Raw genomic sequence first — 24,470 nt, 5'->3', positions numbered from 1 at the left:
TATTTCCAGAAACTTTATGTCAACTAATTGTACAATCTAGATGAAATGGACAGATTCACAGAAAGGTGCATATTACCAAAACTGTCTCAAGTAAAAACAGAAAATCTGAACTGACATATAATAAATGTAGAAATTGAATTATCAATGAAAAATCTTCTCAATTAAAAGTCCTGGAAAAGGTCATGAGCATATGGCCTCATTGGTGAATTACATCAAATATTTAAAAGAAAAATAATTTTAATTCTTGGGAAACAGTAAGTTCAGGAGAAAGAAACACTTCAATTTTTTCTTTGAGGCCAGAATTACCCAAATCTGGAGACATTATAAGAAAACTAGATTGATATCTGTCATGAACATAGGCTCAAAAATCCTTAATGATATTTTAATAAACTGAGTCCAGCAACATATAAAAGTGATTATACATCACACCACGTGGGATTTATTCCAAGAACCTAAGGTTGTTTTAAAATTTGAAAATCAATTAATGTTACATAGGATATTAATGGAATAAGGGACAGAATCACTTGATCATCTCAGTAGCATTTGAAAAAGTTTCAACACCCATCTATGATTTTTAAAGATACTTAGAATATTAGGAGTAGAAGTCAACTCACTCAGTGTGATGAAGTAAACTCACTCAGTGTGATAAAGAATATCTATGAAAGTCCCACAGTTAATAAACAGTGTTGGAAAATTTAATACCTTTTTCCTAAGAACAAGGCAAATATATCTGTTTTTTCCAATTCTTTTCAGCATTGTATTGCAACTTCTAGCCAGTGCACCAAGGTGAAGAGATTAAAAAAAAAAAAGAAAAAAAAAAGCGGGCTATGTGGGGAGAAAAATTGCAAATATCATGATCTTGTAGGCAAAAATCTGACACTATTCTTAAAAGATATACTTTAGAACTAACAAGTTATTAAACAAGTTTTTCTAAATATAAGATAAATATACAGAAATCAATAAATTCTACATATTAACAATGAAAATGTAAAATTAAATTAAGAAAATAATTCAAAAAACATCAAAGAGAATAAAAAAATTTATAAATAAACTGATCAACTAAGTAGAAAATATGTGTTGAAAAGTATGAAATTTTGACACACAAAATTTAAAAATATGTAAGTATACAGAAAGCTAATCTTTCATCATAGATTGGAAGATACATTATTATCAAGATGACAAGTCATGCAAAATTGGCCTATACTTGAGTAGAATCCCAGTGCAGTTGACAATATTGCTTCCATGAAAAAAGTACATTGGAATTTGTATACACTGGAAAATTTGTATTTTCACTAGTAAATTTTTAAAAAGTAAAGAAGCAGTGAGCTAGAAATTCATGAAAGCCCGTGGTAGAGATTCATGAGAAAATAGGCAGTGACACATATTCTGTTGGCAATATAAAATCGTATTCTCCTTCTGAAGAGTTGTTTCAACATTATAGACATCATGTACCTGCTGATTCCACTTGTAGGGCATAATTTTCCAGAAACACAAAGTATTCAAGATGTGTTCATAAGGGTGTTTATTGTGATGTTATTTACTAATGATGAAGAATTAGAAAATACGCATCAAAAATTGAAAAGATGTAAAAATTATTTTTAAGTTAAGAGAGAAGTATCCAATCTGTGTGGCAGAACTGAAAGCCCTGGAGGTACATTAGGAATGCTGATATTAAGAATCATACCTAGTCACAGAATGAGATGGCTACCTCATAAGGAGGGCCAGGGATGCCAGGGATGTATTTGTGGCGCTGCTCCTGGGACTATCCTTCAATTGTCCCCCCCCCCCCAAGTTATTTCTGACTGTGCCGTGTTGTGCTAGGCTCATGATCTGTCTGCTGTCTTACTTCATCAAACTGCTGACATCCTCCTCTTATCTGAAGAGTTCATGTGCTCCTGCTTTCTTGGTATTATGTCTCTGTGGACTGGCTAAATGATCTGTTAAAGAACCCTATTTCGTGCATGCCTCTGGAATCCCCTATTGCCCCACATTCCCTATGTCCTATCTTTGTGAGCAGCCTTCACCAGACCGATCTGTCTAGTGCTGCTAATCCAGACTCCTTGAAAACTAATAGTGATGACAGCTGATGAGCAGGACATTATTTTGGTTGTCTTATGTTGAAGGAATGTACTTCAGTAGTTTCAATGACATACATTTTTGCCAAATACACTTGGGTTTCTGAAATAGAGAAGCACCCTTGGTGTGAGTGTAGTAATAAGGGATCCCATTATAATAGAATCCTCACAGCTAGGCTTCTTCATGGCTCAGCAAAGTAATCTTAGAGGGAAAATTTGAACAAATATTAAACAAAATATTAAAATATGTATATTAAAACATGGTAAATTACAAGTTCTCTGTCCCAGATTATTAGTTGATTAAGAAGTATGTAACTAATATGGCTAAAATTCTAAAAGAAGAGCAATCAGAAGATTCATTATGTGGAGAATCATGTTTTAGATTTTTCTCTAGTCTGTATTTTTAGCGTTCTTCCTTTTCTGCTTTTGTTTTGAACTACTTTTGTCTTCTTGCAGAAATATTTTGTGTAAAAGCCAACAGAGCTGTAGGGCATCTTTTTCCATTTGGAGACTGCTAGAGATAGCAGACAATGGGATTTTGCATTAAAAATAAAAGCTTTGAGTTTGTTTTAGAAAAAGAATTTCTGTTTCAAAAATGAGGCCCATGAGAGAAAATGGAAGAGACTTTAACTTTTAAAAAAAATTGTTTCATGCTGTTTCTTTCACTTTGAAGAAACTTTTTAAAAAATCTCATTTAACATTGCTTAAATAATAACCTAATTTTTACTTCAGTGGAATCCATTATAAGTGTTAGCTATTAGCAATTAGTTATGTAAAAGATCTGTATTTTAATTAATATGTATTACATTAGAGTTATTTCTATGTGTATAGGTAATCATGTTTTAATGATTTACCTATTCTCTCTGAAGTAAATGACTAAAAAAGACAACTATATTTTTGAAGTATTGGCAGGAATTCTAAAGTGAAATTTTTGATCTTGTAAACTCATTGAATGAATGTCAGTTAACTAGTTCCTTCTGGGTCTTCCACTAGAAGCCTCCCAACTTTTCTTGTTTATTTTCTCCTCTCATAAACATATCCTCATTAAATGGTATTTGCATGTCAATATCTGTCTTTAAATTTCATTCCTTTTTCTTTAGTCTTTAGATAATATGTTACTGGAAAAACCCAGTGATTTGCCATGAAGACAAAATTCTGACTTGTATTGTTGACTAGTAAGGTTGATTCTGGATTCCAGCACAGTTGAAACTGGTTGGCAAATTTTTGTATTCTTAGAGATTTTAAGTTTAGTTCATCATCCTAATATTACTGTTGAATTAATGAAAAAACATTCTCAATTTACAAGAAGGAAGAATGCCATCTGGATATGTTTATCTCATTATTTATGTATAGTTGGATAACAAACAGACTTAAAGTAAAACAATGATTTTACTTTTACAGACCTTCATTATGATATACCTTTGTCCTGGAATCCTTTTAGGCCCAGGCTGGCTCTTATTATTCAAAATTTTTTAGACTAGTTTTGAGATAATGATACCCAGTATAAATAGAAGCATTTTATAATATTGGAGAAATGTCTTTTAAATATTGCCTTTAAATGAAATTAGGTAAAATTTTAGAATATATTTTAATGTTTAAATAGAGACTGCCTTAGTCCATCTTTTGCTGCTATAACAGAAAGCCATAGACCTGGTAATTTATAATATAAAGACAATTATTTATTTGGCTAACATTTTAAGAAGCAGGGATGTCTAAGAGCACAGCACTGGCAGTTGGAGAAAGCCTTTGTACGAGGTCCTGACATGGTGGGTGGGCCACCAGCACATGTGAGACAGGGAATAAGCCGGCCAGACTCATCCTCTCTTATCAGAAAGCCACTCCTTCAATAACTAACTCATTCTGGCAATAATGACATTAATCCACCCAAGCCCTTGTGATCTAATCACATTTTAATACTGGCCCACCTCTAAATACTGTTATAATAGCAATTAAATTTCAACATGCGTTTTGGAAGGGATATTCAGACCATAGCAAAGGCCATTGTGATAATTAATTTAAATGACACCATCCAAAGAAAATCTCTAAGTATTTGGTTTTGAAAAACAAACAAAACAAATAATTAAAAGAAATCTTAAATTTTTAAGTGCTTCATTGAATAAGTGAATTTTCCCATAATAATATTTATCTATGAATAAATAATCTCTTTTTCAGAAACAAAATAAGAAAGAAAAATCTATTAAGAATCTCAGACTAGAAAATGGCTTCCTTTCTTCATTTTGTGATTCGTGAAAGTATTAACATTCTAGTTTTAAAGAGAAAGAGAGAGAGAGATAATTTTTTAATATTTATTTTTTAGTTTTCAGTGGACACAACATCTTTATTTTATTTTTATGTGGTGCTGAGGATTGAACCCAGCACCCGGTGCATGCCAGGCGAGCGTGCTACCGCTTGAGCCACATCCCCAGACCCAACATTCTTGTTTTTAATACCTTGACTGTTATTAACCTACTGACTGGTCAAAGATTCAACAGACTTGATTTTCAATTTCATTTATTTATAAAAAATTTAAGACTACTTGTTTCATACCACACTTGTGGACTCTTAAGAATATGGAGATAATTTGCAGAAATGTTTGTAGCTTGTATGTGGAATAGACTAGTCATTAAGAGAACACACATAGGAACTTGTAGTAGCCCGGTGAATTATGCCTTTATCTGCAAAAAACATCATGACATCTTTGTGTGGCTAAAGATTTATTAAATGTTCATTTGTCAAAATATTATAGGCTATAAATTTAGTAAGGTCAATAAATATAAGTTCAGATATACAAATCAAGTGAATAGAGAAGAATAATTAATGTGTATATTAAGTCCATTATTCTGTTTAATTTAAGTGGACCCTCCTATGGTACTAGTAAAGTATAACATATTTACATTTCTAGGAATATTTCTTTTCACATCTCTTCCATTTCATCCCAGTCTTTTCCCATGCTAACATATATACAACACAGGTTGTCTTTCTTACATCAACTAATAATCATTGGGGCCTGGGAGTAGACATTGAGGTTAGGCCTGACAACACATGAAAATGAGGCACTTTTCCTGATCATTTGTAATTTCCCAGTATGTAGACTAGTGGTCAATCTACACACAGACTTGAGAGAGAAGATCCCACCTGAGTGATGGAAAATTAAAGTTTTCTTCCAAGTCAGAGAAAACTGTTTATCCAATACATTAGGGATGTCTCCCTAAACTTGAGCTTCATTGTGGTCCAGAAAACCGTCTCTCATCACCTGGCTTTGCCAAAGTTATTCTGGCTTCCTTTGGCAAAGTGCTAGGGTCCCAGTTTGCCCTGTGCCAGAGACCCTGGGAGGATTCAGACTTTAAGGGCATTACTGCTTTCCTCCTTGCCACTATAACTCCTGATTATGAAAAACCCATGAAAAAGGGGAATAATTGTATATGTCTTAGCCTAATTATAGACCTATAGACTAAAGGAATCTCCTGAGGGTAAGGGGAACATCTCTTGGTTGTTAAACAAACATACTTTTTCTGAGGAGTTTAAGGGAGGGGTTGGTTGAAAGAGAGCCTCCCTCTTGCAGCATTTTTTTAAAAAAATACATTTAGTACACCTGAGCACAGGAACAGTAATGGGAGATTTTAAACTGGCTTGTGAAGGGTATCTATGCAAACAAAGGGAACCTGGATGTTTTCTTACTAATCATCCCATGTCTTTCTCTCAGTCCTACAATCTGAATTGCTAGTGTTTCTGATCAGTGAAAGAAAAGGAGGATCCTGGAGGGAATGGAGGCAGGGGTTCAGAGTGTTGCGTGGCCCCTGCAGAGGCAAATGTAATGAGAGCTTTCCCTCAGTGCCATTTATCTGCTGATCACCTTAGATACCCCTTAGGGCAGTTGGGAGGGGTTTCAAGAGAAGGAACCTTAGGATTTTTGCCTGAGTGTAGCCCATGCCGGAAATTCCACATTTGTTCCATACTCCCACCTCTACCTCCATGCAGCCAAAGCAGATCAGGAGTAGGGACACTGTGTACTCAAGCCAATTGCTCTCCAGGCCTGGACAGAAAAGTGGGAAGCGGCTTCGGCAGAACTCAACATGCCAGTTCTGTATTGAACAGGTAATTGGGAGCTGCCTAAGCCAGGAAATCTTTCACCAGGAGTCTTGAAGAGTGGTGGCCGCACCAACTGTATTTAAGTAGCTGAAAGACTCAGTGGTAGAGCATGAGCTTTGCATACACCAGTCCTGGGTTCAGTCCCAGGCACCAAAATGCAAACAAGCAAAGAAATTATATCACCCACAGATGAGCTACAGATATAATCAATTATTGTGTTAGTTTATGTTCCTTGTTGAGAACAGTCATTTTTTTTTTAATTTTTTATTGTTGGCTGTTCAAAACATTACAGTCATTTTTAACTGTATCTTTAGCCAGGCACAGAAATAATTGTTTTCTGGCTTTCTGCCATTTGTGGCTATCTGCTAGCCTGCCTGTTTCTATCTTTGTATCTGTATATCTATGTATCTTATCTGTGTGTGTGTGTGTTTGTGTGTGTGTAGGTATATATATGAAAATATTTGGAGGATTATTTCTTACAATTTATCTAAGTATGTTTTAAATATAATAAAATGTTTTGTATATTTGTATACAATACATAATTGAATGCTATTATTTATGTCAGATTTCTTAGAATATGACAATACAAAGAACTTTACTTGTAGAAGAGCTATTATTTATTATGACTATATTTGATGGAGACTGCCAGATGGTCATCCATTATACATTCCTTCTTTCTCCCAGAACCCTGATTTTATTTAGGGCAGCAAGAGACACAGGCTTATATTACAGGCTCTTACCTTGCAGTTAGAGCTGTCATTTAATGTAGTTTATAGAATGAGATGCAAATAGGATAATTAATTGCTTTTGGCAAGAACTTGCAGAAAAGAAAAAAAAAAAAACTCTTTTAAGAGGACTCAAGTCAGCTAACACATGTCCTTTGCCCTTTACCCTTTGCCCTTTTCTTCCCAGATGTCCAGAACTGCAGCAGTCATTTTGTAGTGATTAGGATAAGGTTGAATTGTAGTAACCTCAACCCTGACATCTTTGAGCTTCTGATACAGCAGTTTTCTTCTGAAGAACATAGACTCTGCAGTATACTGTTTATGCTATGGATCTTTCGGTTTTGCTTTGCATGTAGTAATACACGAGGCACCATATCAGAAGGATCCAAAACCCTTCATTGTCTCTCTTTCAAATTGCTTCTTTTTAAACACTGAATGCTCACAGAAATGCAGCCACTTCTTTTTCTGCTTCTAGGTTGGCCACCAGGTTTTATTCTTAGATTCTTTTGAAGCCACAGTTATACAATAAAGGAGTTTGCTTGCCTTTTTTTTTTTGAAACTGGAAGTTGAATGGAATTTAGAATGATGTTTGAGAAGCAGAATCTTTTGCGTCTATAGCAACTAAGAGCTGTGTTTCTAAACAAATTTTATGAGATTTGTTTTTCCAATATTTACTAAATTGTGGAAGGACAATGGAGTGGGGTTTGGCATTTTCGGTCAGTGTTATGTAGAGTGACATGTATTTCATTTTTGTATAACAACAATTGTTATTTTAATTTTTCTTAATGTTCAGGTTGAAAAAGGCACTTTTATGATTTAAATAATTTTTTACTTTGATTATAAAAGATAATTCTTCAAGTACTCTTAATTTTTATTTTAAATATTAAATCTTTTAAAACTTATTTATTTTTAAGATGTTATTTGTGAAGTGAAAAGAACCAAAAATCTATTTTATATGAAGTTTTGTCTTTAAAAATATTAAATAGACAGTTTTTTTCTAGTAGATGGACACAATGTCTTTATTTTATTTTTATGTGGTGCCAAGGATCGAACCCAGTGCCTCACAAGTGCCAGGCAAGTGCTCTGCCAAGTGAGCCACAACTCCAGCCCGACTAAGTTTATTTTTAATTTATCTTTTGTCTTTTTCTTCTCTTTTCACTTTTTCTTATTCTTCTATTCATCCTTAAGTTATCCTTAAGATATTTTAGACTCAAAATAATGTTTACTTTTATTGAAAAGTCATATTGTATATATTTATGGTGTAGAATGTGATATTTTGATATATGTACACCATGTGGATGATGAAAATAGGCTAATCAACATATTCATCACCTCACTTATTTTTTGTGGTGAGACATTTGAAATTCACTCTCATACCACTTTTGAAATATACATTATTAGCTATACTTTCCATACAACGCAGTTGATTACTTGAGCTTATTCCTTTTATCCAAACTGAAACTTTGTTCCTTTTGGACAACATCCCTCTATTCCTTCCTTCTGCTCTTCTGTAATCTCTGCTAATCACCATTGTACTCTTTATTTCTGTGGGTTTAGTTTTTTAGATCACACCTATAATATGATGTCATGCAGTTTTGTCTTTCTGTGCCTAGCTTATTTAATGTGATGACTTTGTTTTAGTCAGTTTTTTTGCTTCGTGACTAAAAGATCTGACCAGAACAATTTTAGGAAGAAAAGTTTATTTGAGGGCACACAGTTACAGAAGTCTTAATCTATAGAAGGCTGGCTCCATTCCCTGGGGAAAGGCTGAACCTCATGGTGGAAGAGTGTGGCAGAGGGAAGCAACTCACATGGTAGCCAGGAAGTAGAGAGAGTCCACTTGCTAGATACAAACATATACCCAAAGCCATATGCTAATTCCCACCTCTTCCAGCCACACACTTCCACTTCAATTTCCACTCAATTAACCTCTATCAGGGGATTAAATCACTGATTGAGTTGAGACTCTTACAACCCAATCATTTCTCCTCTGAACCTTCTTGCACTGTCTTACAAGTGAGCTTTTGGGGTCCTACAGATTTATCCATGTTGTTACAAATGACAGAATTTCCTTCTTTTGAAGGTGGAACAGTATTCCATTGTGTATATAAACGACTTTTTATTTGTCCATTTATTCACTGAGGGATATTTGGGGAGATTGTATATCTTGACTACTGTGAATGATGCTCCCTAGCCTGGGGGTACAGACATCTCTTCAGCATATTGATTTCAGTTCCTTGGCATATATACCCAGTAGTCAAAGGGGAGTTCTATTTTTAGTTAACAACAACAACAACAACAACAAAAAACCCTCCATACTGTTGTCTATGATGTCTGTACTAATTTACATTCCCACTTACAGTCTGCAAAGATTTCGTTTTCTCCACATTCTCTATCAGCACTTGTTATCTTTCACCTTTTGTTGTCTTTCATCATTCCAGCAGGTATGAGATGGTAGTTCATTGTGGTTCAGTTTGCATTTTTGTGATGATTAGTTATGTTGAACATTTTTTTAATGAACCTGTTGGCCATTTTAATGTTTTGAGAAATATCTGTTAAGTCATTTGTCCATTGTTTAATGATTGGGTTATTTGTTTTTCTTGTAATTGAGTTCTTTGGAGTTTCTTTTACATATTTTGGATATTGACCCCTTTATCACATAGATGATTTGCAAATATTTTCTCCCATTCTGTAGGTTGTCTTTCATGCTGTTGATTGTTTCTTTTGCTGTGCAGAAATTTTTTTTTAGATATAATCCCATTTGTCTCATTGCTTTTGTTGCCTGTGGTTTTTTAAAATACTTTATTTTGTAGTTATAGTTGGACACAATACCTTTATTTTGTTTATTTATTTTTTATGTGGTGCTGAGGATCGAACCCAGGCCCTTGCACGTGGTAGGCGAGGGCTCTACCACTGAGCCCCAGCCCCAGTCCTGTTGCCTGTGCTTTTATTGTCATATCCCTTTGGCCAAGACCAATGTTGAAAAACTTTCCTGGTATGTGTTTTTGTGGTTTTACTGTTTATGGTCTTATATTTAAATCTTTCATCCATTTTTGAGTTGATTCTTGCGGATGTCCTGAGATAAGGACCCAGTTTTATTCTTCTTCAGAACAGCCAGTTTATCAACAACATTTATTGAAGACATTGTCCTTTCCTCATTATCTGATGTTGGTACTTTTATGGAAAATCAATTGATTATAAGTGTGTGGGTTTATTTCACTATTTTGTATCTTATTCCATTGATCAGTGTAGTGTGTCTGATATTTTGCCAGTACCATGGTGTCTTGATTAGTGTATGTTTGGATGTCTGGTAGTGTGATGACATCAGCTTTGTTCTTTTTGTTTAAGATAACATTGGCTATTTGGGTCTTTTGAGGTGTCATAAAAATTTTAAGATTGATTAATCTATTTCTGGAAAAATGACATTGGAATTTTGATAGGGATTTCATTGAATCTAGGGATTGCTTTTGTTAGTATGATGTTAATGTTTGGATATGAGGTGTCCCCCCAAAGCTCCTGGTAATGCAAGAATATTCAGAGGTGAAATGATTAGATTATGAGAGCTGCAACCCAATCAGTCCATCCCAGTGTGAATGGACTAACTGGGTGGTAACTGTGAGTAGGTGGGGGTACTGCTTGGGGAGATAGGTCACTTGGGGTGTGCCCTGGAAAGGTGCATCTCCCTTGTGGTGCCCTCCCCCCATCTCTCTCTCTCTCTCTCACCCTCTCTCTTTCTCTCCCTCCCTACTCCCTCTCTGGTTCCTGAACCCACCAAGAGCAACTTTCCTTCCCTGGGCCCTTCCCCCATCATGTGCTGCCTCACCTTGGGCCCAGAATTAATGGATTCAGCAATGGATTCATTAGTTAAACCTTGAATAAAGAAACTGTAGCATATATACTCAGTGGAGTATTTATTTACTCAGCCATAAAAAGAAAGAAATTATGTCATTTTATGGTAAATGGATGGAATTGGAGAACATGTTAAGTATAATAAACCAGTCTCAGAAGGTCAAGAGTTGGGTGTTTTTCTCTCATATGTGAAAGCTAGAGAGAAAGAAGAAATGTTTTTAAAAAAGGAAATCTCTCTTGAAAATAGAAGGCAGGCGGGGAGGAGAGATGAGAAAGGGGAAGAACTGTGGAATGAAATTGACTGAACTATGTTCTGTGCATGTGTGAATATATTACAGTGAATTCTATTTTATGTATAACTGTAATGTACCAATTGAAACATAAATTAATAGAAGGAAGACCAATCAAGGGAATTGGGGGAAGGTAGAATGAGGTAGTACTAAGGCTCAAAAAGGAACAAATTATGTTGTATACATTTATGAATATGTTAAAATGAACCCAACAATTATGTATAACTATATGTACTAATAACAAAGAAAATCTACATGACTTCAGCTCCCTTAGATTTGTTAAAATTTGTTTTATGGTCTAACATATAATCGATTCAGGAGAATGTTCCATGTGTACTTGAGAATAACTTATATTATGTTGCTACTGAATGCAGTGTTCTGTTAGGTCCATTTGGTCTAAAGTGAAATTCAAGTCCAAAGTTTCCATACTGCTTTCTTTCTAGATGATCTATCCATTGCTAAAAGTGAAGTCTTGAAGTCCTATACCATTATTGTATTGCAGTCTACTTCTCATTTCAGATTTATTAATATTTATTTTACATATTTAAGTGCTCTAATGTTAAGTGCATATATACTTACAATTGTTAATTCTTTTGATAAATTGACCTCTTCATCACTATATAATGACTTTCTTTGTCTCTTTTTACTTAAATTCTATTTTGTCTGATGTAACTATGGGTACCTTTACTCTCTTGGTTCCATTTACATTTAATATCTTTTTTATACCTTCACTTTCAGTCCATGTTCTTAGATGTGAGGTGATCCTCTTATAAGAGGCATCTTTTTTTTTTTTATAAATTGATTCAGCCACTATGATTTTTTGAAGTACATGGGGGTATCTCTGTCTTTTGATTGGGAATTTAGTCTATTTTATATTCAAGGTAACTATTGATAGGTCAGAACTTGTTACTGCCATTATGTAAAAGTTTTTTTCTGGCTATTCTGTAGATCCTTTGATCCTCTTTTCTTCTCTCCCTTTGTGGTTTGATGATTTTCTGCAGTGATAAACACTGAATTCTTTCTTTTTGGGTTTCACTTAATGACTATGGACTTTTGCTTTGTGGTTGCCATGAGGAGTAACAAATCAAACATCATAGACTGTCTAAGCCGATAATAACTTAATTTTTATCACACATAAAAGCACTTCACTTTTCTTTTACCTTCCTACTCCATTTCATTTTTCGATGTCATAATTTACAACTTTTTTCTACTTTGTATCTCTTAACAATTTATTGTAGTTAGAGTTATTTTTAATAGCTTTGTCTTTTAACCTTCATATAGGAGATAAAGTTACTTTGCATACCACCATTATAGTACTGGAGAATACCAAATCTAACCATGTATGATTTTTACCAGTGAACTTTTTACTTTCCTATGCTTTCTGTTATTGATTAGCAGCCTTCTCTTTAAGCTTTTAAAACTCCCTTTAGCAATTCTATCAGACAGGCCTAGTGGTGCTAAACTTCTCTAATTTTTTGTTTTTCTAGGAATATTTTATTTTCTTCTCATTTCTGAAGGATGGTTTTTCAGGTAAAGTATTCTTGGTTAATAGTTTTTATTCTTTCTCACTTTGAAATAAAATATCACTCTGTCCTGGCCTGCAATGTTTCTGCTGAGAATTCAGCCAATAGCCATAATGAGACCTCCTTATAGGTGATATGAGCCTTTTGTTTTTAAATTGAAGATGGACACAATATCCTTGTTTTATTTATTTGTTTATTTTTATGTGTTGCTGAGGATCAAACCCAGTGCCTCATATGTGCTAGGCAAGTATGCTACCTCTCAGCTACAACCCCAGCCCAGAGATATGAATCTTATCTCTTCCTGTTTTCAGAATTGTCTTTGATTTTTGATAGTTTGATTTGATGTATCTCAAATTGATAGAATTTCTCATTGGGCTGGATTTAGAAACATCTGAGTTACCTGTATCTGAACATTGACATCTTTGCCTAGATATGGGAAATCTTTAGCCTTCGTTTTCTGAAATATCATTTGGGTCTGTTTTCTTTCTCTTATTCTCGAATTTCTATTGTGCAAAAAGTTAGGTTTTTTGATGGTGTAACATAATTCCCACAGGGTTTCTCCATTCTTTTTCATTCCTTTTTCCTTCTCTGACAGGGTGATTTCAAATGTCCTGTCTTTGAGCTCACTGATGGCTTCTTCTGCTTAATTGAGTCTGAGGGTCAAGCTTTCTATTGAATTTTTATTTCAGTTATTATATTCTTTATCTCTAGAATTTCTGTTTTTAAAAATTTGTTTTTTCAAACTTATAATTTTGTGTATTGTTTTCCAAATTCATTGAATTTTTATCCAGCCATATTTTCATGTAATTCCATGAACTTACTTAAGAGGATTATTCTGAATTCTTTGCCAGTCATTTCATAAATCACTATTTCTTGGGAGTTCAATGTAGGAGTTTTGTTAAGTTTCTTTTGGTGGTATCATGTGTCCCTGATTTTTTTTTTTTTTTTTTTTTTTGGTATTCTTTATGTCCTTGCCTTGGAGTCCATGCATTTGAAGATGCAGCCACCCCTTCTAGCTTTTGTGTGTTTGTTCTTGGGATGATATAGACCTTCACACCCAAATCTATCCTGGGATTCTGGGTAGGATATCTGGTAGTGACTACTACTACCTAGTAGTAGGTAGGCCTTGCTGTTGTTTTTCCTAGTTAGGCTAGTTTTCTGCCTGGGCTTTGAGGTTAGATAGGGCTGTTGGCTGTATCTTGCAGTCCAGTGAGACCACTAGTTAGGCTCTGTGGTCAGTGTCAGTGTCTGTCAGGGCTCTTCAGTCACTTCTGATCAGGTAGGGTTGTAGGCTGCATTCCTTGGAAAGGTAGTAGTATTGCTTGGAATCTGTAGTTGGACAGGACTGCAGGCTGTACTCTTGAGGCTGGGAAAGTCCCCTTGAGTTTCTGTTCAGCTTCTTGACATGGGCAGGACCAGAGGCCATGCTTCACAGTTATGTGCAGTCATGGGCCTGCCTCCTTTGGCTGGGCTTTAGAACTGCGCAGGGTTATTGCTTGATCATAAGGGTCAGGTGGGGTTAGATACTGGGCTGTGCAGATGTGTGGGAACATGGGTTTTCTTTATGGCATGGGGAAGCCTTATACAGAGGTCCCAGGTTGAACATAATCACACCTCAGATGCCCAAAATTGGTAAATCCAGATATAACCTTAAAAATTAAATGTCTGAGGAACAAAATGGAGTGGTATATCAGGTAGTGTGAAGAGCAAAAGATTGTTAGAACCAAGAGCAGCCAGACTTGTTTGGTAAATGCCAGTGATACTGTATTGCGCATTGCTGATGATAGGTTAGAAGCTTAGTATTTGGGGAGTATGATCTTTTATATTTTTATATGATCATCTATAATGTAAATACTCCATACTTCACTGTAAGAATCAGAAACTGAAATGTAGTATTTCTTAGGTAACAAAACTGAGTGGTAGTATGCATTTTGTTCTCATACAGTAAAACTGGTTGCTTGTCATTGAATATCTTTGTTCTTAGAAGCTTAATCATGTTTGAATAAATGCATTTGAATTTTTTAAATGTAACATGAAAAACTGTGGTGAAAACACTTTTCATGGTTCATTTCCTCTTATATTCATGTTTTCACTAATCTTAATGCTTACCAAAGGGTAACCTGAAAGATGGCATTGTGTACAAGTAAAAAAGAATAAGTAGCTCAACAGACCAGTGAAGCAGAATAATAAGGAATATAAAGTAGCCTGTGATAGAATGGTTATCACGTTAACTTACAATTGCCTCAGAAAAAAATATTTTCCTAAATCATACCCAAATGGGCAGGGGTAGAAGGACAAATGAAATGCTGCAATACTGTGAAGAAATGGTTCTATGTTCATGTTATTGATAAGGAGAGCTTTTAAAATACTGGTTGTAAGAACATCTCTTTCCTATCACATAATGAAAAGATATCTGATGTGATCATGGACAGAGTGATAGGAAAAGTTATATTCCAGCACTACTTTATTTATTTTATATACGTTGTGAAGAATTTGACAATAAAGGTTGAAAAACGTACATTCAGCATATCTTGAACTAATTCAAGTATGCTGTCTTTTTTTTTTCTTCATTATTTATTGAATCCCTGTGTGTACCAGGGATTGTGCTAAATGGTCGGGATACATAGGGAACGTGGGGCTATGTTACAGTGGGGAAGGTGGACAAATAAACAGCCCTAAAGAAGTAGTCAACTGGGGCTGGGGATGTTGCTCAAGCGGTAGCGCGCTCGCCTGCCATGCGTGCGCCCCGGGTTCGATCCTCAGCACCACATACAAACAAAGATGTTGTGTTTGCCGAGAACTGAAAAATAAATATTAAAAAAAAAAAAGAAGTAGTCAACTATGTAATGAACTTGAAGGTGATGTATTCTATGGGGCAAAAGAACAACAAAGCTGGAAATGGGGACTGGGTGAACTAGGGGACAAGGGGGGTGGCACACAACAAAGGTAAAAATGGGGTGTCTGGGAGGCCTCAGTATAATGGTAACATTTAAGCAAAACCTTAAAACCTTGAGAAAGAAGCCATGTGAATACCTGGTGGAAAGCTTCTAGGCCCTCCAATGAGAACAAGGAGGCAGGTGGTAGTGGGACAGTGTAGAAGGGAGGAGCTAGGAGTGGGAATTGGCAGTGGATCATGGGAGGCCTGAGGCATGAATGGAGTCTTTGACTTTTAGTTTTTTTTTTTTTTTTAATAATAGCTTTGTTGAAGTATAGTTCACATGTTAACAATTTGCTCGTAAGTACACAATTCAGTGGTTTTTAATGTAGTCACAAAGCTGGGCAACCATCTTCAAAATCAATTTTAGAACATTTTAATCTCCCTAAAAAGGAAAGTGCATGCTCCTATCCTCAAACACACCCTATCTCATTCGAAGAAATCAGTAATCTGTTTTCTGTTTCTATGGAATTGCCCACCCTGGAAATTTAATATAAATGTAATTATATGATGTGTGGTCTCTTATGATACTTACCAAAAAATGTTTTCAGGGTTCACATGTGTTGTAACATGTCTTAGTGCTCCTTTACTATTTATAACTGAATAATATTCCATTGAATATACTGTATTTTGTTTGTCCACTCATCAACTGATGGACTTGGTTTATTTCCTTCTTGGGTCTACTAAGAATAATATTAGTATAAACATTTGTATGCTAATTTTTGTGTGTAGATATATGTCTTCATTTCTTCACCATGATTGGAATTCTTAGGTCACATGGTACCTTCATGTTTAACTCTGTGACAAATTGCCAGACTGTTTTCCTATTTGCCTATATCATTTTACATTCCCACTAGTAGTGTTGCAGGTTCTGATTTCTCCACTTCTTTACCAATAATGCTTGTCATTATTTGTCTTTTTTATTATAGCTATTCTAGTGGGTGTGAAGTGGTTTCTCATTCTTTTTTTTTTTTTTTACCTTTTTTAATTGATTTTTTAAAAAAATAAAAAATAAATGACAGCGGAATGTATTACAATTCTTATTACATGTATACATCACAAGTTTTCATATCTCTGGTTATATATAAAGTATGTTGATACCAATTCGTGTCTTCAAACATGTACTTTGGGTAATGACGTCTATCACATTCCACCATCAATGCTAATCCTCTGCCCCTTCCCTTTTCCTCCCACCCCTCTGCCATATCTAGAATTCATCTATCCCTACCATGCTCCCCCTCCCTACCCTACTATGAGTCAGCCTCCTTATATCAGAGAAAACATTTGGCATTTTTGGAGGGGGGGTGGATTGGCTAACTTTAATTAGCATTATCTTCTCCAACGCCATCTATTTACCTGCAAATGCCATGATTTTATTCTCTTTTATTGCTGAATAAAATTCCATTGTGTACATATGCCACATTTTAAAAAATCTATTTATCCACTGAAGGGCATCTAGGTTGGCACCACAGTTTAGCTCTTGTGAATTGTGCTGCTATAAACATTGATGTGGCTGTGTCCCTGTAGTATGCTGTTTTTAAGTCTTTTGGGTATAAACCAAGGAGAGGGATAGCTGGGTCAAATAGTGGTTCCATTCCCAGATTTCCAAGGAATCTCCATACTGCTTTCCATAATGGCTGCACCAATTTGCAGTCCCACCAGCAATATATGAGTGTGCCTTTTCCCCTACATCCTTGCCAACACTTATTGTTGTTTGTCTTCCTAATAGCTGCCATTCTGACTGGAGTGAGATGATATCTTAGAGTAGTTTTGATTTGCATTTCTCTAATTGCTAGAGATGTTGAACATTTTTTTCATATATTTGTTGATTGATTGTATATCCTCTTCTGAGTAGTATCTGTTCAGGCCCTTGGCCCATTTGTTGATAGGGTTATTTATTTATTTATTTTTGGTGCTTAGCTTTTTGAATTCTTCATATACCTTAGAGATTAGTGCTCTATCTGATGTGTGAGGGGTAAAGGTTTGCTCCCAGGATGTAGGCTCTTTGTTCACCTCACAGATTGTTTCTTTTGCTGAGAAAAAACTTTTTAGTTTGATTTTATCCCATTTATTGATTTTTTTGTTTTAATACTTGCACTATAGGAGACTTACTAGGGAAGTTGGGGCCTAATCCCACATAATGAAGATTAGGGCTTCCTTTTTCTTCTGTTAGATGCAGCGTCTCTGGTTTAATTCCTAGGTCCTTGATTCATTTTGAGTTAAGTTTTGGCATGGTGAGAGATAGGGGTTTAATTTCATTTTGTTGCATATGGATTTCCAGTTTTCCCAGCACCATTTGTTGAAGAGTCTATCTTTTCTACAGTGCATGTTTTTGGCACATTTGTCTAATGTAAGATAATTGTAATTTTGTGTTTGCCTACTGATAATGATTTGATCATCTTTTCATATCTTTTTTGCCATTTGTGTATCTTCTTTGGAGAAATGTCTATTCAGATCCTTTGCCCATTTTGAAACTGTATTAATTGTCCATTTATTATTGAATTGCTAAATTCTTTATATATTCAGAAATAGTTGCATCCATTAAGCATGTATCCCTTGGTATGCTTAATACAATCATATTGAATAAAATTTGAGTGATCATATTATATTTCCATTATACTGTTGTTATGTTAGAATATAGTCAGCTACATACCAGTTTTAATTTTCTCCTTTAATTTTAAGCTGTATTTAAATAAATTGATGTTTCATTGTTTCACCGTTAAATTAATCATCAAAATGGATGAGGTGTTTAAAATCTATTATTTAATGAATGAACAATTTTTTATAATATGGAACATAGTTTAAAATATGTTAAACTTGATTTTTAAAAAAATTTTATAGATGGAAAAAGTAGAAGCAGATCTCACTAGATCCAAGACTCTACGTGAGAAACAGTCTACGGAGTTTTTATGGCAACTGGAGGATGTCAAACAAAGATACGAACAGCAGGTTGGTTGTTCATTTTGTGATACCATTTAACTTTGTAAAAATTATTTTTAGTAATAGATGGACACAATGCCTTTATTTTATTTATTTTCATGTGGTGCTGAGGATTGAAACCAGTGCCTCATACATGCCAGACAAGTGCTCTACCACTGAGCCACAACCCCAGCCCACCATTTAATTTTTAAAAAAATTTTAAATTTCTTTTAATTAGTTATACATGGCAGTAGAATGCATTTATGTACTTTGATATATCATATGTAGAGGGGATATAATTTTTCATTTTTCTGAGTGTGCGTGTTGTAGAATCACATTGGTCATGTAGTCACATATATACATAAAGTAATAATGTCTGTTTCATTCTACTATATTTCCTATACCCACCTCCCCTCCCTTTACTTTCCTCTACCTGATCTAAGGTAACACCATTCTTATCTAATGCCCCCCACCTTATTATGAATTAGCATCTGCATATCAGAGAAAACATTCAGCCTTTGGTTTTGGGATTGACTTACTTCACTTAGCATGATATTCTCCAACTCCATCCATTTACTGGCAAATGCCATAATTTCATTCTTGTTTAAAGCTGAGTAATATTACATTGAATATATATACCACATTTTCTTTATCTATTCATCTATTGAAGGACACCTAGTTGATTCCATAGTTTAGCTATTGTGAATTTAGCTGCTATAAATATTGAAGTGGCTGCATTACTGCAGTATGCTGATTTTAAGTCTTTTGTGTAAAAAATGAGGAGTGGGATAGCTGGGTCAAATGGTTGTTCCATTCCAAGTTTTCTGAGGAAGCTCCATACTGCTATCCATAGTGGTTGTACCAATTTGCAGTCCCACTAGCAAGGTATTAGTGTACCTTTTCCCCCACATCCTTGCCAACATTTAATGTTGCCTGTATTCTTGATGATGCCATTCTCATAGCAGTGATATGAAATCTTAGTGTAATTTTGATTTGCATTTCTCTAATTGCTAGAGATGTTGAACACTTCTTCATATATTTGGTGATAAATTGTATTTCTTCTTCTGTGGAGTATCTATTCAGTTTCTTAGCCCATCTATTGATTGGGTTATTTATGGTTTTTGGTGTTAAGTTTTCTGAGTTCTTTATATATTCTAGAAATTCATGCTTTATTGGAGGTATATGTGGTAAAGATTTTCTCCCAAACTGTAGGCTGTCTCCTTACATTATTGATTGTTTTCTTTTGCTGAGAAGAAGCTTTTTAATTTTAATCCATCTCATTTATTGATTCTTGATTTTACTTCTTGCGTTTTTAGGAGTCTTGTTAAGGAAGTCAGATACTAGACTGAGACAGTGAAGATTTGGACCTACTTTTTCTTCTGTTAGGTGAAGGGTCTCTGTTCTAGTGGCTAAGTATATGATCCATTTTGAGTTGATTTTTGTGCAGAGTGATAGATAGAGGTTCAATTTTATTTTGCTACATGTGGATTTCCAGTTTCCCCAGCATCATTTGTTGAATAGGCTTTTTTCTCCAGTGAATGTTTTGGGCACCTTTGTTTAGTATAACATAACTGTATTTATGTGGGTTTGTTTCTGTGTTCTCTATTCTGTACCATTGGTCTACAAGTCTATTTTGGTGCCAATACCATGCTATTTTTGTTACTATAGCTCTGTAGTATAGTTTAAGGTCTGGTATTGTGATGCCTCCTGCTTCACTTTTCTTGCTAAGGATTGCTTTGGCTATTCTAGGTCTCTTATTTTTACACATAAATTTTATGATTGCTTTTTTTTATTTCTATGAAGAATGTCATTGGGATTTTAATAGGAATTGCATTAAATATATATAACACTTTTGGTAATGTTAATTACCAAAAGTGTTTTGACAGTATTAATTCTGCATATCTAGGAGCATTGGAGAGCTTTCCATCTTCTGAGGTTTTCTTGAATTTCTTCCTTTAGTGTTCTGTAGTTTTCATTGTAGAGGTCTTTCACCTCTTTTGTTAGATTGACTCCCAAGTATTTAATTTTTTTGAGGCTCTCGCGAATGGGTAGTTTTCTTAATTTCTCTTTCAGTGGATTTATTGCTGATGTATAGGAATGCATTTGATTTATGGGTGTTGATTTTATATCCTGCTACTTTGCTGAATTCATTTATTAGTTCTGGGAGTTTTCTGGTGGAATTTTTTGGATCTTCTAGATATAGAGTCATGTCACCAGCAAATAGTGATAGTTTGAGTTCTTCTTCACCTATTTGTATCCCCTTAATTTCTTTCTTCTAATTGCTCTGGCTAGAGTTTGAAGAATGATGTTAAATACAAGTGGTAAAATAAGACATCCTTGTCTTGTTCCAGTTTTTAGATGAATGCTTTCAATTTTCCTTCATTTAGAATGATGCTGGCCTTGAGTTTAGCATATAAAGCTTTTACAATGTTGAGGTATATTCCTACTATCCCTATTTTTTCTAGTGTTTTGAACACCAAGGTGTGCTGTATTTTGTCAAATGCTTTTCTGCACCTATTCAGATGATCATATGATTCTTATTTTAAGACTGTTAATATGATGAATTATGTTTATTGATTTCTGTATGTTGAACCAACCCTGCATCCCTGGGATAAAACCCACTTGATCGTGGTGCACTATCTTTTAAATATGTTTTAATATGCAATTTGCCAGAATTTTATTGAGAATTTTTGTATGTATGTTCATCAAGGATATTGGTCTGAAGTTTCTTTCCTTGATGTGTCTTGGTCTTGTTTTGGTATCAGGGTGATATTAACCTCAAAGAATCAGTTTGGAAGGGTTCTTTCCTTTTCTATTTCATGGACTACTTTGAGGAATATTGATGTTAATTCTTCTTTGGAAGTCTTGTAGAACTCAGCTGAGAATCCATCTGGTTCTGGGCTTTTCTTTGTTGGTAGGCTTTTGATGGTGTTTTCTATTTTATTACTTAAAATTGATCTATTTAAATTGTGTATGACCTCCTCATTCAGTTTGGGTAGGTCATATGTCTCTAGAAATTTGTCAGTGTCTTTGATATTTTCTATTTTATTGGAGTTTAAATTTTCAAAATAGTTTCTAATTATCTTCTGTATTTCAGACATGTCTGTTGTGATATTTCCTTTTTCATCTTGTATTTTAGTCATTTGAATTTCCTCTCCTTTTCCCTTCATTAGCATGGACAAGGGTTTAATCTATTATATTTATTTTTTTAGTGAACCAACTTTTTGTTTTGTCAATTTTTTTCAGTTGTTTCTTTTGTTATGATTTCATTGATTTTAGCTCTGATTTTAATTATTTTCTGTCTTCTACTGCTTCTGGTGTTGATATGTTCTTCTTTTTCTAGGGCTTGCAGATGCCTGGTTAGATGTAGAACTAATAAATGAATTCAGCAAAGTAGCAGGATATAAAATCAACACCCATAAATCAAATTTTCTGCTATTATAACTTTGAAAAGATTGTGAATTCCTTTGGTTTGTATCTCTGCTCCTTCATCTTTTTATTCTTTTAATGAATGTGCTCAGTGCAATAAGCTTTACTCTTAGTACTGCCTTCATAGTGTCCAGAGATTTTGATATATTAGTGTTTTCATTTACATCTAAGAATTTTTTATTTCATCTTGATATCTTCTGTTATCCATTCATCAATCAATAATGCATTATTAAGTCTCCATTTATTACAGTAGCTCCTATTTAGTATTTTATCATTGATTTCTAATTTCATTCCATTGTGATCTGATAGAATGCAGGGTATTATCTTTGTTTTTTTATATTTACTAATAGTTGCTTTGTGGCATAAGATATGGTCTGTTTTAGAGAAGGAGCCATGTGATGCTGAGAAGAAAGTTATATTCACTTGTTGATGGATGAAATGTTTTATATATGTCTGTTAAGTCTAAATTATTGATTGTATTATTTAGTTCTATAGTTTCTTTATTTAGTTTTTGTCTGGGTTCTCCCCAGTATTGAGAGAGGTGTGTTAAAGTCACCTAGTATTATTGTGTTTGGTCTGTTTGACTAGTGAAATTGAGAAGGGTTTGTTTGATGTATATAGATGCTCCATTGTTTGGGGCATAAATACTTATAATTGTTATGTCCTGCTGATATATACTTCCCTTAAGAAGTTTGGATGTCCTTCTTAGTCTCTTCTGATTAACTTTGGTTTGAAGTCTACTTTATCTGAGATGAGGATGGAAACCCCTGCTTGTTTATGCAGTCCATATGAGTGATAAGTTTTTTCCCATCCTTTCACCTTCAGCCTTTGGATGTCTTTGCCCATGAGGTGAGTCTCTTCAAGATAGCATATTGTTGGTCTTGCTTTTTAATACAGTCTGTCAGACTATGTCTTTTGATTGATGAGTTCAGGCTGTTCACTTCAAAGTTATTATTGATATGATTTGTATTGCCTGTCATTTTGATTTATTTCTGGGTTTTAATTTAACTTAATTTCTCCTTTGGTTGAATATTCCTTTAATGCAGATCCTTACTTTGCTGGGTTTTACTTTGTTGAGAATGTTCTGTAGTGTCGGCTTTCTAGTTGTAAATTTTGTTTATCATGGAAACTTTTAATTTCCTATTTAAATCTGAAACTTAATTTTGCTGAATATAAAATTATTGGTTGGCATCTGTTTTCTTTCAGAGCTTGAAATATATTATTCAAGGCCCTCCTAGATTTAAGTGCATGGGTTGAGATCTGAATTGGTTTCCTCCTATATGTAATTTGATGTTTTTCCTCTCATGGCCTTTAAGATTTTTTCTTTACTCTCTGTGTTAGTCATTCTCATTATAATGTGTCTTGGTGTGGGTCTGCTGTAATTTTGTGCATTTGGTTTCCTGTAAGCCTCTTGTATTTGATTTTCCTCTCCATTCTTCAAGTTTGGGAAATTTTCTGCTGTTATAACTTTGAAAAAATTGTGAATTCTTTTGGTTTGTTTCTCTGCTCATTCATCTATTCCAATAACTCTTAAATTTGGTCTTTTCATGTTATCCTAAAATTCTTGGATATTCTGTTCATGGTTTCTTATCATCTTCTCTGAATATTCAACTCTACTTTCAAGATCATATATTTTTCTCTTCATTGCCTGAGGTTCTGATTTCCAAATGGTCTAGTCTGTTGGTGATGCATTCTATTCAATTTATAATTTGTTTTACTGATTCCTTCATTTCAAGGATTTCTGCTTGTTTTTTTTTCATAATCTCTCTTTATTGAAGTGTTATTTCACTTTCTGTGTTTTTTCTTTGATTTTACTCCTTATACTATCCTTTACTTCACATATCAGTTAAACTATGTACATTCTGAACTCCTTCTTGGACATTTTCTCTACTGTGTTATCAGTGACTTCTTTCATTGAACGATCTTGGTTTATTTGGGGCACTTTATTCCTTTTCTCTTGTTGTTCATGTGTTTCCCATGTAGCAGTATGGATCTAAGGCAGCATAAATTCTACCCTATGGACCTATAGTGTTCCTGAAGGTTTATAGTGCCTCACCTTTAATGGTAAGACCAATATCTATGGCACCCAGTATAAACAATATATAGCCTTAAACCTTAATAGCTCCCACTAAGGTGTCTACTTCTTTATTACATTAAGTCAAAATGATAAGTTCAATTACTATGTATAGTATAAACAGAAAATTTGATAAAACAGTTTATAACTTCTAATGGTGAATGAGAGAACAGAAGTAATATAATATGCGATGTTCGTGATGGAGGAAAAAAGAAGCTAGACTCAAAAATTCACAGGAAGAGTAGAAAAGGAACTGACCCACATTGGCAGTTGGTTGGAGAAAAGTTGGGAAGAAAATCCCAGAAAATAGGCAGGAGAGAGAAAGTATACGAACAAAGAGAAAAAATTAAAGATATAAGAATACAAAAAAATGCAAATCACCATAATTCTTGGATGTTCTGTTCATGGTTTCTTACCATCTTCTCTTCATGGTCAACTCTACTTTCAAGATCGTATATTTTCTCTTCATATGGATTGCATAAACAAGCAGGGGTTTCCATCCTCATCTCAGATAAAGTAGACTTAAAACCATAGTTAATCATTGTCCTCTACAAACTGAGCA

The 24,470-nt window shown here is 34.4% G+C and overlaps 1 protein-coding gene across 7 annotated transcripts in view; it reads left to right on the top strand.

Annotated features, from left to right (window-relative positions):
• Positions 1 to 24,470, top strand: part of Cep112 (centrosomal protein 112) — a 472,978-nt gene that overhangs the window by 192,803 nt on the left and 255,705 nt on the right. For 6 of the 7 annotated variants that reach the window (XM_046422633.2, XM_058572198.1, XM_058572195.1 and 3 more), the window contains one exon: positions 18,328 to 18,435. The exons of the other annotated variant lie outside the window; for it this stretch is intronic. In XM_046422633.2, the coding sequence (XP_046278589.1) occupies positions 18,328 to 18,435 (108 nt within the window). The remainder of the gene's footprint in view (positions 1 to 18,327; positions 18,436 to 24,470) is intronic. 7 annotated transcript variants of the gene reach the window in all.

This window comes from Marmota monax, unplaced genomic scaffold (genome assembly GCF_021218885.2).
Source record: "Marmota monax isolate L192 unplaced genomic scaffold, Marmota_monax_Labrador192_F-V1.1 WCK01_AAM20220418_F8-fsc00173, whole genome shotgun sequence".
NCBI lineage: Eukaryota > Metazoa > Chordata > Mammalia > Rodentia > Sciuridae > Marmota > Marmota monax.
Note: the sequence above shows the minus strand (reverse complement) of the source record. Positions and strands in the feature narration are given on the sequence as shown.